Genomic DNA, 16,074 nt, shown 5'->3' with positions numbered 1-16,074 from the left:
AAACTTGCCTTTTTTTATTGACTTTTGAAAATCCAACTCTTAAGCCTTTCAAATACGGAAATAGCAAGATAGCAATTTTCCTGTACAGATTTTATCAAATACCATGACAATTTAAGATAGAGGGATCAAAAATCATATTTCTAGATTTTTTGCCAAAAAGACTTAAGATGCTAACTCCCTACAGTAAGATTATTTCTGTTTGGAAAGCAAAGAGGAATGTCCATACCGATGACTTCTGCATCCCAGCTGCAGCTTTTCAGGCATAACCTCAGTTTGAGGCAATATTGAAGGAAATATTATTTGCCTAACACAAGTGTGATAAACATGATGTATTCTCTAAAACTAAGAGGTGAAAAATGGACCATTTCCTAGCAATCCACTCAAAGTTACCAACTGTCTTCTGCTATTACCTTCATTTTGAGGAATTCAGTAGTCTAGTCAATTAATACAAGTAATTCCATCCTTCATTTCTTTTCCACAACTCAAATAATGCAGCACTAATCTTACAGATTCAGTGTAAAGAAATAGCGTGCATGACCTAAGATAAAACTTAAGTCACTGCACTTTAAGCCTTTAGCACAGGCTAACATAGAATTTTGCTGACTTGTCAGATTTTACTCAATTAAAAAGGTAAAGTTAGGCTTAATGCTTTTCTAAGCTTAGGGCATTTATCCCCTCCAATTAAATGTTTATGTCACTAATCATATAGGTATTTTCCTACTTTCAGTGGAAACTGGTAGTACTCTGACCCAATGCTAATTACAGAAGTTGACATTTTTAAGTCCATCCCTACTCAAAAAATGAGAATAATATATTAAGAGTCAAAATATATCACAGTCTACATATAAACTGTTACCTAGTGGTAGATTTCCAAAGGCTTTACATCTTGCAGAATGGTATGAAAATATACTGTTGCACAAAAACATCTCTAACTCAACAATATAAGTGTAACAATATAAGTGAAACATTAGTCTTTTTGGGAAGATGCAGGCTTAAAGGTAATGAAATCATCAAATACTTACCTAGCTCTTATCACATCACAATCCTTCTGGGTCAGTTCTTCCTGTTTCATGGCTACCTGAGATGACAAGTTACTGCATATATTGTGCAACTCTTTCATTTGTTCTCTTGCCTCTGCTAAGTCAGTTTCCAAAGTCTACAAAGAAAGCATTTGAAATGTATTAATGTATAACAAAGAGTTAAATTTACTATGCTTTTTATCAACATATAGACATACGAACATGCATGCATATACTTATTGTGGTCTAAGCAAATATATAGAGATATATGTGCAAGTCTGGATGTAGGCAAAATGTTTAATACCAGAAAAAAGATACATTTCAAATTTTAGGTGGCCACCTATTCTTTACTGTGGGAAGTTTTCCTTAATTCATCTGCTGCATGTGGAAGGAGAATCCTGAATCAAATCTTTGCAAAGCAATAGTACAGTATGTAACCACTGATCTGAATAAAACTTGTTTTCTGTGTAGAAATCAAACAGAAAACACACACTCCTAACAGAGAAGTTATACATTCACTGTTTGAAGTTCTCTAAAATTGCACAATATTGTGCATATGAACTAAGAATCACGGATGCGGATTAATTTTTCAGACTGCTTATTAAGTATCTTACGATTTCGCACTTCAATTCAATGGAAGGAATAGTTTCCTCAGGAAAAGAAATAGCATACAAGAAAACTTCTGGAAATGTTCACTGAAAACAATGTAAACAAGTAACAGTTTGCCATTTACAATAAGCCATACCATACAAGGTAGCCAAAAAATTGCTGTCATGGCTTAACTCCAGCCAGCAACTAAGTATTTCCATTTGCATACAAACTTAGTTAAAGAAATAAAGAAATGCACATTTTTCCCTTTCAGCAAAGATGCCTCAAAGGCTAAGTAACAAAAATTATTTTTTCTGAGATAACAAAAGATTTCAGAACGATAGGAGATAATTCATTATATCAACGCATGAAAATGAGTAAGTGGAATAAAATTATCTGTAACTTGTAGCCAAATAATCTTAAGGTTTCTCCTCAGTGTTTTTTTTCTTTTTCCACAACAGCTGAAAGTTATTGTATTGTGTGAACAGAAGCGATAATAGTTCAGATTTTCTGTGAATAAATCCTTTTAGCCTATCTTTCACACCACGATATAGGGTTGAAGAGTTTTTTCATGGCAGAGATCAAAAAAAATCCTGATACTTCCAATGCTTCAAGTTCCCATGACCCATTGCAGGGTAAAATACAAATAATAGTTTACCAATTATTCTGTCATAAATACAACATTAGACACAATGGCAGAATTATAACCAGAAAAAGAGTATTTGTCAGTGCTTCACCCCATTTATGACATACATTACTTCAGATTTTGACTTCAACTAACAAACTAATCAGTTCAACCTCTTATGAACTGATTATGAAACCTTGATTTTTTTGGAAGCATTAATGAAGGGGCAAAACATGAAAACAGGGGCAAGGAGGGACTTACTATACAAATCGCTTATACGCTGAAATACCATACAGTAAGGCATTTTGTAGACATTTGTACTAGAAATCTGAGAGTATGAAATAACCTATAACCCTTTACAATCAATTTCTCAGTATCTCAATTTTTAAAAGCACATGGAATTTATTACATTGCTTTTTAGATGATACAGTAGTTGAAAAGGTAGTTTCATTGCATAAACATGCAGACTGAAAATTCACTAAATACAAATTCTCCTAAATCTGATTTTCAAAGTAAAGCTTATTTTAATTGTAACTAAAGACAACTTTTTTTTAAAGCATATTAAAGCAAAGGAAGTGTTATTTAAAACACAGTAAGTCAAAACATCTTATAATTCAATAATATAATGTGAGAAAGAAAAAAGCCTTACTTCTAGACATGAAAAATAGTGATCCTAACTAGAATGAAAAATAATTTAAGGTTAAACATTACAGGAATATTTTGATCACTTCTAGCTTAATAACTATAAACTCAGAAAAATCAGAGAAAGGGTGAGTTTAAAAGAAGTTCAAACATTAAAAGCATAACACAGACAAGACATGAGGCAGCACAGTTGTAAAGATTATGGACTCACTCTAAATTAACACTAAGATTTTGTTATTTGTAACATCAGATCCTTAGAAAGTCACTTTCAAATACAGTAAATTTGTTTTCAGGTCTTTTTCTTGTGTATTATGACAGATGTGAGAGTATTTTTTCCAAGGTCCCATCCCAATAATGCTCTCTTTTTTTAATGGTACTAAAATCCCAGGTCCTCTTGACAGAGATGGCTGTTTCTCAGCATTCAATTTCACAGACAACACCTCTCCATGTTTCTTTAAAAGCTCACACATTCAGACTTCAGGAACTTTAGAAAGTGCCTTACTAACTAGAAAAATCTCACTACGAAACAGTATCTTTAGTATCCTTTACTCAAAGAACAACAAAATATCTCAAACACCTAATTCATTCGTAAATATGGATACACATCCATGCAAAAGGTGGCTGATTGACAGCTTTTCACCTGTGCACTTTCAGGAGATACAGAAAGCTGATATGAGCCTTAGAAAGCACAGAAGAGTAATTCTCAAGAGTTACTTTAATGCAGAAAGCAATATTAATTTTTTGCACACTTTACATTTTTTATATGAAGGTACACATGGGGCAAATGTATTTGTAAGACAAATAATAAAACACTATTGCCACCCTCTTAGCCATCTTACCAAGTCTTTAAACAAATATTCCTTAAATGGACAAACAAGCCATAGAAGCTTTCTCTCTCAAATTGAAAAAGTTTAATTTTATACCCCAATTCTGCTTACAGTAGGTCTGGAAATAAACAGTCTTTGAAAGTGACAAGTTAAACTTTTCTGCACAGAAAATGGTTTAAAGACTGGGGTGGGAGTGGGGGAAAGGGCTAGTAACACCTGGTTCAGTCTTTAAACAGAGGCTACTTTTCCAAACGAAGAAACTGTTATTTAGACCTAGCATTTCCATCATCTAATACACATTTGAAAAACAACACTGCTGTAGCTCACATTGATAAGGTTTCATTTTATTCTTCCACAGATATAGGAGACTAACACTAACAGTATTTGTACACAATACCACCCACAGTAATGTTAAAGATAGTGTTTATTTCTGAAAAACATGTACAAAAAGAGATGTCAGTTCAACTCCCAATCTCAAGGCTGAGAGGCAGAACTAACTTCCGCAGGGGGATATAATTTCTGAATTCAAATTATTTTTATCTGTAACCATGTATCCTGGGCTGCATGAAGAGAAGCGTGACCAGCAGGTCAAAGGAGGTGATCCTGCCCCTCTACTCTGCTCTCGTGACACCTCACTTGGAGTACTGTGTGCAGTTCTGGTGTCCTCAACATAAAAAGGACATGGAGCTGATGGAACAAGTCCAGAGGAGGGCCACGAGGATGATCAGGGGACTGGAGCACCTCCCATATGAAGATAGTCTGAGAAAGTTGGGGCTGTTCAGCCTGGAGAAGAGAAGGCTGCGTGGAGACCTCAGAGCAGCCTTGCAGTATCTGAAGGGGACCTACAAGGATGCTGGGGAGGGACTATTCATCAGGGACTGTAGTGACAGGACAAGGGGTAACGGGTTCAAACTTAAAACAGAGGAAGTTTAGATTGGATATAAGTAAGTAATTCTTTACTGAGAGGGTGGTGAGGCACTGGAATGGGTTGGCCAGGGAGGCTGTGAATGCTCCATCCTTGGCGGTGTTCAAGGCCAGGTTGGATGAGGCCTTGGGTGGCATGGTTTAGTGTGAGGTATCCCTGCCCATGGCAGGGGGATTGGAACTAGATGATCCTAAGGTCCTTTCCAACCCTAACTATTCCATGATTCTATGTTTACAATCACTTGAGAACAACAATACAACTTTATTACTGAATTTGCTCATATGTTGCTTTTTAAAAGCGTTTCAGGGACATGTTATATTGGAGGGTATGCATTAGAACACCATAATCTGCAGCCCCATACTGTGCAATGTGCTGATGTCGTATTTGGCTTCTGTACATAAGGAAATTATTATTCTTTATTATTTATAAGCATCCTATTAAAGCCAGTCTGGCATCCAATATTGATTCTTGAGTGTTGAACAATATCAATAGGTAATGCCAGGAACAGAGGGAGAAATTTATTCAAACTACTACTTAAATTTTCAAGCAAAAATTTACACAAGTGTATGTAAAAACAGGAATGAACTAAAAAAACCTTTGTGTAGTTTTTACAATTATTTTGCAAAATACTGATAAAAAATAATGAGACAACATATTACTTCCTATCGGTCAGATATAACATTTTCCACTTGCAAATAGTATTTTTAATTGCTTCTCTATCCTTGCAATAGCCTTGCAAGATAATCATCTTCACCTAATCCTGTCCACTAGCAAAGACAGTGACTTGTCTCACATCACAGAAAAAATGGTGGAAAAATAAGGAAAAGCAAATGTAAAGGGAGAAGAAAGAGGAAGAAGAAGGGGAAGGAGAAAGGGAAAGGGAAGGGGGAAGGGAAAAGAAAGAAAAGGGAGGCAAGGGGAGAGGAGGAGGAAGAAAAGAAAGTTTTCCTTGTTCTGCCTTTTACTAGTATAGTGCAAGAAACTCTTGATACACCTGCCATCACTTGCAAGTCTCAATTGTAGGTAGGCTAATTCCATTGCTGAGTGTCCAAACAATGCTTTTGAACTCCTCCTTTGTAGCTTTCACTGTTTCTACTTCCTGAATACTGCTTTCCACCGCTGCCCTACACTAGAATTTGGTGATTAATTCTGTTTGGTAAGCTGGCCTCCTGATATACCCAATTCTCAGGGTGGACTACACTTGGATTTGTAAGCAGCTGTCCTCGACGACTTTATAATTTTCCTGACTGTTTTTACCATTCAGTGCTGCTTCTCATGGGATTCCACCTACTAGTTCCCTGAGCAATCTCCTTAATTCTAGGTCTGTATTGTGCTACACTCCTTCCTTCATCTTCTGAAGATCTTGGCCTTCACAATCTTATGGTCACTATAGCCAAGGCTGTCATTATCTCCTAAATCACTGTTGTCATTATCTCCTAAATCATTGTTGGTGAATAGCAGATCCAACTGTGTGTCATTCCTAGTTATCTCAGGAACATCCATCTCAAGAAGTTACCTCCGTCATGCTCTAGACTCCATCTTGATCTGCTTGTGCCCTCACTCTGAAACACCCATGCTTTTTATTTCCATCTCTGGAATTACACGGCTTTGGTGCACCTTTCTCTCTTCAGCATGACTCACCAACCAGCAAGATGGATACACTAAAAATTATTTTGTTTTCATTGAAGGTGTGGGTAACAGTTATTTTCAGTAATTTATTCAATATTACTAGCAATATATTTAACAATGTGAAACTTATTAAATCAGTTTAGTAAACACTAGATTTTCTGTCCCAAGTACCAACAAACCAGTTGTTGTCCTGGGAATCCTATGATCCTTTCATCATAATCACTCCAAAGGCCTCAATTTGCAAGAACTTTACTCTCCATTTTAACAGATCTAAACAAAGCTTTTACAAAGGGTTTCCATCAGCACAACAATTAGAACAGTCACCAAAACCACTGACTTGCTAGTGGAGCAAAAAATATGTTTCTGGGCAAGATGTTGATTATATGGTTACTACACTGAATATACCAGAAATTCACATACTTCAATATTGTAGAAGAGCACAGAATTGCAAGTGTTCATTAGCCATGCAAATAAAGAGAACCTGCAAACTAGACTTGTACATAAGCAGCCATCAAGCACTTGATTAAACATGTTCGTGGCTTATTTCTTACAGGAATTAAAGAACTTACCAATTTTCACCAGCAAACAAGACAAAACATAATTTAAAAAAAACATGCAATATTCTGTACCCTGTATTCAATTACTTAATTTTTCATTTTATCATAAACAGTGAAAATAACTTTTTAATATATTATATGCAACAGTAAGGTCTCTCACAGAGTGGAGCCCTCTGGAGGCTATGACACAATTTATTCAAAATTGCAGTTGAATTTTTAAAGTGTTATTTCAAAACAACAGATATCAAGTCTGCTGCAAGCAAATTATAGGCACGTAAATTACACCCTGAGAATAAAAATGTGACTGATAATACTTCTAAACTTTTAGTATTTCGCATATATATGTTCAGTCTTAAAATACAGTATCTTCTATTTTTTTATGATTACATTTTAAGATGACTATTTGAAGTCAGATTCCAGCTTTGCAACATCAATTTTTAAAAAGCTGTGGGTCTTAAGCGAAGGAATGTAAATGAATGCAAGTCCCCACTGGTACATTTGAATATATAACTTGTTATTTAAAAAAATAACTCATACTGCAAATGTCTGGAGAAGTTAATTCTGAAATAACAACCATGAATCCATTCATTGCACTTCGTACCTTTATTCTGGCATCATTGCCAGATTTTTCTGTTTTCCATTGTGCCTCCTGCTTCCTCAGTTTCTCCAGGTCATTTAGCAGGTCAGCACAGCATGTGTTTAATCCCTGATTTTCCACCTCCAGATTTTTTATAACCAGTCTGTTTTGCTCTTCCTTCTTCCATGCACACTCCTCAGTGTCCTGTAGAACAGTACCACAAGGGCCGATAAACAAAAAAGTGAGAACTAATCAGCAAATATAAACTGTGCAGTTTTACCCTCACAGCAGCTTCTTCTATATTTGATGGCCAAGGTCACCTGTGTACTTTTATTGGCCTCTTTCATGCAGGTGGAAGGGTCATATTTTTTAGCTGGATGACAGCTTTGATGAGCACACATTTGCAAAGAGCCCATTAATTGATCAAGCTGCCTTTGATGCTGTCCCCAGCTATTTTTGAGACCCACACAGACATATCCTCCCAGACCTCGGCTTTATCAATTAATAATGCCAGTCCCATCAGAATCTAATTACAAGAAGCCACATCTTCACACTCTTACTTTCTTTGCTTCATTTCCATCATTAACTATTTATCTGAAAGTTATAAAGCTTGGATTCTTGGCTTTAAAGCATCTTCCTTGGAGATGGTATGTGAGAAAATGGTAAGGTATAGCAAGGCCTAAGGCAATTTTTTCTCCAAGCTTGTCACTTTCTGTGCTGCAAAGGCTGACATTGCTTAAAAAACTACTTCAAAGCTACAGTCTTATGAAACTATGTACAAGTCAATATACCTTAAGTTCTTGGCTTTTATCTTTAAATTTCTGGTTCAAGTTACTGAATTCATTCTTCAAACGGGCATTTTCCTCATCCACAGCGTTTTTTCTCTGTAGTAAGTTGTTTATTTCCTGCTGCTGTCCTGTGAGTCTCTATTTAAAAAAAATAACAGTCTTAATAGACAAAAAGTAATTGTAAAAGAACATGCATGTACTGGATTTTAGTCCTGTGCATTTCAGACCTATGAAATGTAACCATCTGATATATGTAGTTTTATAACATTATTTTGATTTCATTACTTCTTCAATCATACTCAGAACTGCAAGACTATACAACACAGTAACACAAGTGAGGAACCGAGTATCTTGCTGCTTCTAAACAAAGGAGCCTGTAAATGCAGAACTAAATGGAAATCATTCAGTCAAGCTTAAACAGAAACAGTTATTTGCAGAAGCTGTATCTGTACTTATCAGGAATACATTAGAATACTGTTTCACTTGCACTTTTAGTATTCCAAAAATTAAGCCAAATAGTAATATAATACTTAAAAATTCTTCAGAATTCATGAAGATAGTAACTATTGAGGCAACCAAAATTCAACTGTTATGCCTTTAACATATAAGCTAAATGAAATGTGTTCAGAAACAAAAAAATATCTACATGAGGATATACCTTTAGATTATTCCACAATACAGCTGACAATATGCATAAGGGTTTTCAACCTGCAGATGGTTACAGCTGGTTCACATGCATGTCAAACATGAGAAAGCCAGAAAATGTGCTAAGAAAAACATGTAAAACAATGTATTTGAAGTCAAATTCAACAAGCACTGATTTTAACCTGCATGTAACAATCAGAGCAAAAAACGTACCTATGTCACCACTAAACTCAAAGTAACTCACCCACAAGAAGAAACACAGCCATTATGCGTAACAGCCCTGCATACAAAGCAAGGTGCAGGGTTAAGGAGGGCTTGCTCTGCATGTTTAACACTATCAGTGTTAACACTGAGAAGTGGCATCCAGAGCACCTACACTGCACAAGGCAACTTCACAAAGAGATAACCTCAGAAGGAAGACGCAATTTTGGGAGTATGAGTAGCAGTTTGAGTACCACCTTCTCAAGATACACACACTCTTCTCTCTGCTCTGCCCCTTCTGCTGCGCTATGTTTTAAAATTTAACAACTGGCTTAACAGTTGATAAATTAGCCTTTTCAGTATTATCAAAGTTAAATCATATAAAAAGCATTAATTTCACATATTTTATTCCCACCTTCCTTGCATATATTTTTATTGTTCTATTTCTGCCACTACCATCTCCAAATCTCTTCTATACATTGCTCCTCCACATGTAGTAAATTTATTTTATCCCTCTGGCCACTACTTCTACCTCCACACTGTTACAAATATAAAAAAAACCCTAAAATGAACAAAAAACACAGACAAAAAAAGCAAAACAAAATCACAAATACACAAAAAAACCCCACACAAAATGAACAAACTCCCCCAAGAACCCAAATCACAAACAAAACCATACCACACTATATAGCAGTATTTCCAAGCAAGAACAAACCCTGCAACCTGTTCAGCGTATGTAAGGTATTGTAATCCAGCTAACCTGTGCAGCAAATATTGAAAACTAACAACCATGAATGGAAAATGTGTAGTAAATTGTGTAGGGAGGTATGAAGGAATTTTTCTCCCCACACTAAAAATTTCACTTTCTCAAGAAAAGAAAGAATTATCTTTGTTGTACCTCATACTCAGCCACAGTAGAACTCAAAGAATATACACAATTTTATACTTTCTAACAGTGGTCTTTAAAAACATGGAAAAGAAAGTCAATGTGAATTGAAGAGAATGGAAAATATAAAACAAAAATTGAGAAGTGGAAGAAAATACAGAAACCTCATGTTCTTGTATTTTGGATTTTTGCCTCAGATGTCATTAATTCCAACCAACCAGATCAAAAATAAAAAAAATAAATCTAGAACTAGACTGTATTTAAAACAGTGCTAACTGGTAATTTAATCTCAAACCCATACTGTACTTGTTTATTTTTTACAAGATAACTAACAGAGACTCATTCTACAGCACTGGCACTTTGAACCAGCCTTCATCAAAGTTTACCTAAGATTATAGACTCATAATAATTTTATCATTTCCTCCAAAGAAAATCTAAACTTGAATTTCACATTCAGAAATTTACATGAATTTTTTCTCAAGAGACAAAACCCAGTGCTTAAACCTTCTCAAGTTTGTTATAAGAAGACATTAAGGAAGGGATAATGACATTAAGAAACCTCCTCTTAACGAAGGACTCCCCTCTCATATTTTGAACCTGCCAGACACCAGGCTCAATTTTCACTTCAAGCAAAGAAGCTTCAGGAAATATTTGCTCTTCAGACATACTATTACAATTTCAGGAAGAAACTGTTGCTAGCAGAGATCATTTAGTTGCATCTTTAAAAAGGTATGAATCCACACTACCATAGAAAGCATCAACTACTTTGTTTGCCTCCCTCCCACTATCCAGATCCTCACAAAATTTAAGCAGCTCCTTTTCAGTCTTCCTTCCAGTTTGTTACTACTTGTTTAATATTTATCAAGACAAAGTCTATATTTGAAGAACACCGTTAGAAATTCTACAGATCTTAAGTAGCCTATAGGCACTGAGTTATAATTACAATATACACTTTCATAAAATTTCAAAGCGTAGCTCCCGCTCTTTAAAGGCATCTGATTTTTGAGTACACAAGCTACACTGTGTTAGTACTTACCTTCAGCATACATTGTGTTGAAATTGGTAAGCAAATGTCTATTGCGAAGTAAAATCAAAGATCTTTGGGACCTGTTAGGAATGGGAAGCTTTCCAGTAATTTGGAGAATGAAGGTACATAAGTGCAACTAGCTATTTCAAATATTTGTTTCCTATTGCTGAGGTGAAATTTTATACTCAAATAAGCTACTTACTTCACATACTTTGCAGGATAATCAGACAGATTATCCTGAATCAGACATGCACACTAATTACTTACCCCCACAACTGACCCACTTCAGACTTTAAACCAAAAGCAAATACACTGCATCAATCACTAAGCAGCAAACTCACCTGAGTAGTCTACAAAGTCACCTACCACAGCAGTAGTGAAACATTATTTAGATAAGTAATACCTGCATTGAAAAAATCCTGTTACCTTTCTAAGCATTTTTCTTGGGTACCACTTTGTATGCTCTTATCTCTTCCTCTAAACGAATCGAACTTTTACTCTCATATTTGCTCATTTCACATGCTTATAAAGAAGAGAAAAAAAACAGTATTATTACTCAGGAGCTGTGACTGAGTAGAAATAAGGGTCATAAAGAAGAATTTCTGATATACACAATTAAGTAAATTATCATCTGCCTTTGCCTGTGCAGCTGTTTTTGCACTTTGCTTCCTCAGCCTATGAATTACCTCGTATAATAGGAGGAAGTCAGTAAAGACCAATTTCTTACAACAGAGAATACAAGCAGTGTTCCTAAAAGACTACCTTACTCTGGTAAGTAGGTGAATAGAAAAAACCCATACATGATCAACACATGGGGCAACCTCCCACATGAGGTTATTTTGACAGACTTCACCAAATAACACCACTCACCAGGAATTCATCTATTCCCACAGTACCTACTGTTTTTGTCTAGATACTGTAAAAGACAGGATAATGCTACACAAGAACAATCTCAGCTCACATTTTGCATTGACTGCAGTCATACTTGTTTGAATACAACAGGACAAAAGCAATGTTCAATTGGCTTTTGACAGCTTCATGCTCAAGAATTATAGAAAAAGCCTTACATATCAGACACAACTACAGTACACTTCTAAGGGCTCTTCCATAGATAAGAAAGAATACTGTATTCTGGAAGTGAATTTGCCCTAATAATTTTATCTTTTTGTTTAGCTGGCAAGAGTCAAAGAGTATCCTTTGCATACTTCTGGTTCTCAGAATGCTCTAGGAAGTATTACATACAAAGAAACACTGCAACCTGGTGGAGCCAGTCTTTTGATGCTTCAGAGAAATGCCATTTCAGAATTCATTTTTATCCTTTCTCATGGCATCTCTTTAGCTGCAACACTTCTTTTTCTTAACAATGCAACAAGACACCTTGCTTCTGTCATTGGCTACTGAAGCATTTCAGGAAAAAAACTCAAGCCTCTACACCACAATATTAGAGGTGTCTGTCTATGGCTCCAGTGAAGGGAAATGCATTCAATTTCCACTACCAAAACAAATGAACAAAAGGGCAACAAATAAAAATTGCATTATGCGATTTCTTTATTGTTTAGCAGAAGCTCCCACTGTGCAGTACAATTCTAATATACCACATTAACAAAACAACAAACAAACAAACAACAACAAAAAACATACCCACAAAAAACCCTACAAAAAAACACTCGAACTGGACCACAAACCAAAAAACAAAATAACTCAAACTGACAAAAAATTGAAGTATTTTCACCCAAGCAGTGGCTTTTAATAAAATCCTGACATCTTAAGCATAAACAAAATTAATTTATTAATGAGCTTTCTTTATCACAACTTAAATGTTAAAACATTGTCTTTTAAACTTCTCAAAATTTCTGCTTCAACATTCATGGATTTATTCCCCCACTTTCATCATCTCTTTTTACCCACCAAGTAGTTGAGGCTGACTTACTGCACTCATAACTTTCTCTCCTCTCTTCCAACTTTCCTTTTATTCTAGAAGGAATTGTTAAACACCACTAAAAATGTGCCAGTAACATTTCGTAGCCTTCCTAATTTAGCTTTCTGAAATGTCTCTTGAGATTTTTTCAAATTTTATTAATTCTCATTGTTCTAAACTTGAACACTTACACATGTTTAACAAATAACATTCCCAGTCATATTCTGGTATCTTCCTAAATAAAGAAAAACCCAAAAGAAAAAAAAAAAACAAAACCAACCAAATAAATCCACTCTTTCATCTCATGACCATTCATTAGATTCTGTAATTATATTCAGATGTAGGATGAACAGAAGTTCTGTATAAATAATTCATGAAACAGTAACCATACATTGTAGAAGTCATCTGCTGCATTTGGTGTCTGTGTGGTGTCCTTTCATAGTCAAAATGACACTAGCTAGTTAAGACACAAAACACAAGTTATTTTTAATCCATTACTCCTCCAAAAGTAAAATACCAACAGAGCTACCTGATTGTACAGTATCCTTCCAAAGGATTACCTTATTCAGTTAACTGTTGACTCCTAACAAGGACAGAAAAAACAAGAAAAATTGTAACCGATATGTAACGCATTAAAATGTGGCTCATGCAATAACAGTATGAGTGCATATCTCACTAAAAATTCCTATTTTTCACACCTGTCCTTATGCTCTAACAATCTTATATAATCAAAAAAGAAAAAAAAAAAAAAAAAGAAAAAAAATTGGAATTGAAGTGGGGGAGCTCACTTGATTTTCATACCATCAGAAATGTTTGTTCCTCCTTATCCCACTCCATGCTTTCCAGGACTTCCTGACATTAAACAAGTTAAATAATTGTTTCGGAAAAGAAGTATGAATCCACAAGCAGACATCTACAAATCCATTCCCAAAACAAATGAGAATTTTGAACTCCTATTTCTAATGGTCATGAAATAAAACATGATCACTTACAAAACACACACAAGGAGAAACACTCCTTAGAACACTGTCCATTCAAACATGCCTACATGCTATATGTGTGCCAGAGAAAAATAGCAGGCCTTTTTTGCAGGAGAAAGAAAAGAACATGAAGACCCTTTAAAGCTCTTTTCTAACAGGATCAGGTAAAACGGTTCTGCTGCAGCAAAGGAGACCAGAAATACGAGCAGCTTGACTTCATCCTGCAGGTAGGGGGTATGTACTTACTCCTCTACCACCAGTCAGTCTTGCTCCTGAATTCTCATCTGACACACAGATTAAGGAAGGGTCAAACACTATAATATATCATAAACACCATGATCCCTACTGCCCTCTTCGGAATTGTCTGATGTGACTAATTTGGTGTCTTCAGCAAAGTTTGCTACCTTAACTGAACCACCTGACGGGATTTCTTAGTGTTTAAACATGTGGTGGAAATAAACTGTGATTTCATGTAGTGTATCAGTCTTGGAACTTCCACTAACAGCAAAGGAACCATCTTAGTGAGATATCTGCTAAGTAGGTCACAGCACTGACAAAAATTTTATGATGCATACCATTTCATTCCATTCAAGCTGCTTCTTACACCTATACTGCACATTCCATCTGTCATGCACTAAAAAGAAAATTCTACTGTTGTTTTCACTACTTAAAATATTCTAATATTCTTTCCATCCCTTCTGCTGAACAGGTGTAGTGCAAGTTAAGTGTTGCCAGCAGCTGCATTTTTGCATTGACAAGGGAGCCAAGTACTGTTTCTGGCACACGTGCAATAGGTTCACCATCTCTGAAACATGGAATACAGAAGTTCGTTGCCCTGCAAGAGGGCAATACTTAGAGGCAGTTTTCCACAAAAGTACATCTCTTAATTTGGAAATGAGACATTAATTGCCAAAAAAAGAAAGGCTGTAGCTTCATACTATATCCAGCACCTGAGTATAGCACATATTGCAGTAATGCGTCTGCTAGATTTAGAGATTAACTGTCCATTTTTCTGTAATGAGGATATGACAGCTCTCAGGATAACTACAGCGAACACTGACAATATAATCTCACAATCTCACTTCAACTCTAATATCACCTTAACAATTAGCTGCTCTAAATAAGTCCCCTTTCCTCTTTTGTCTAGTCTGGACAGGCTTGATTTTCTGCAAGACATATAAGACAGGGCTGTAAAGTGGCACTGTCCAATATATTGATTACTCTCTACTCCTTCTTCTCTTCATAGCAGCTGTATTTTGAAACTATGGAAAGCAGTAGCCCAGCCCTCTAGGTCAGGGAGCAGAAAATCTGAAGTATCTTCTTAGTCCCTATTCTTTCTACTAATTCCAAATTGAACTCAAAAACCTGCTAAAATGAGCTCTTCTCTTACCTTGTTCTCACTGAAAAGCACAATCTTGACAGAACCTGGGGGTTTGGTTTTTTCCCCCACTTTCCTTCTCAGCAAGGCCTATACAAGTTCCTCAGAGTGAGACAGTCTCTGAAAGTGTGCAAGACTATCTGAGATCTGCAGGAATCGATGCCTACTAGCACCTACTCCTGACACAGCAATATTTCATTAAACTCACATACATCAATGTTGCCAGATCAGGCGTGGTAAATACAGAACAGCTGTTGCTATGATCAACTTTTCTGACAAGCTCCTTCTTAACTGCTGTCAGCAGATTCATAAAGGCCAGAACCTAATCTCAAAGGGCACTGCATACTTCTTTCTACTGCTTAGTCATTAAGGAACAACAATTTTTTTTAGCTTGTGGAAATTTATTTGCATCCAAGTAAGAATCATGGAATCATAGAATAGTTAGGGTTGGAAAGGACCTTAAGATCATCTAGTTCCAACCCCCCTGCCATGGGCAGGGACACCTCACACTATACCATGCCACCCAAGGCCTCATCCAACCTGGCCTTCAACACCGCCAAGGATGGAGCATTCACAACCTCCCTGGGCAACCCATTCCAGTGCCTCACCACCCTCTCAGTAAAGAATTTCTTCCTTATATCCAATCTAAACTTCCCCTGTTTAAGTTTGAACCCGTTACCCCTTGCCCTGTCACTACAGTCCCTGATGAAGAGTCCATCCCCAGCATCCTTGTAGGCCCCCTTCACATACTGGAAGGCTGCTCTGAGGTCTCCATGCAGCCTTCTCTTCTCCAGGCTGAACAGCCCCAACTTTCTCAGCCTGTCTTCATACAGGAGGTGCTCCAGTCCCCTGATCATCCTTG

The 16,074-nt window shown here is 36.2% G+C and overlaps 1 protein-coding gene across 1 annotated transcript in view; it reads right to left on the bottom strand.

The window, feature by feature from the left end:
- Nucleotides 1-16,074, bottom strand: part of CNTLN (centlein) — a gene marked incomplete at its 5' end in the record, with an annotated part of 196,332 nt that overhangs the window by 137,901 nt on the left and 42,357 nt on the right. Inside the window, 3 exon segments of the mRNA XM_080637807.1 lie at nt 1,023-1,156; nt 7,414-7,593; nt 8,181-8,315. Coding sequence (XP_080493933.1) covers nt 1,023-1,156; nt 7,414-7,593; nt 8,181-8,315 — 449 coding nt within the window.

The sequence above is a fragment of the Psittacula echo genome (genome assembly GCF_963264785.1).
Source record: "Psittacula echo genome assembly, chromosome: Z".
NCBI lineage: Eukaryota > Metazoa > Chordata > Aves > Psittaciformes > Psittacidae > Psittacula > Psittacula echo.
The sequence above is the reverse complement of the archived record's forward strand: the minus strand, read 5'-3'. Positions and strand labels throughout refer to the sequence as shown.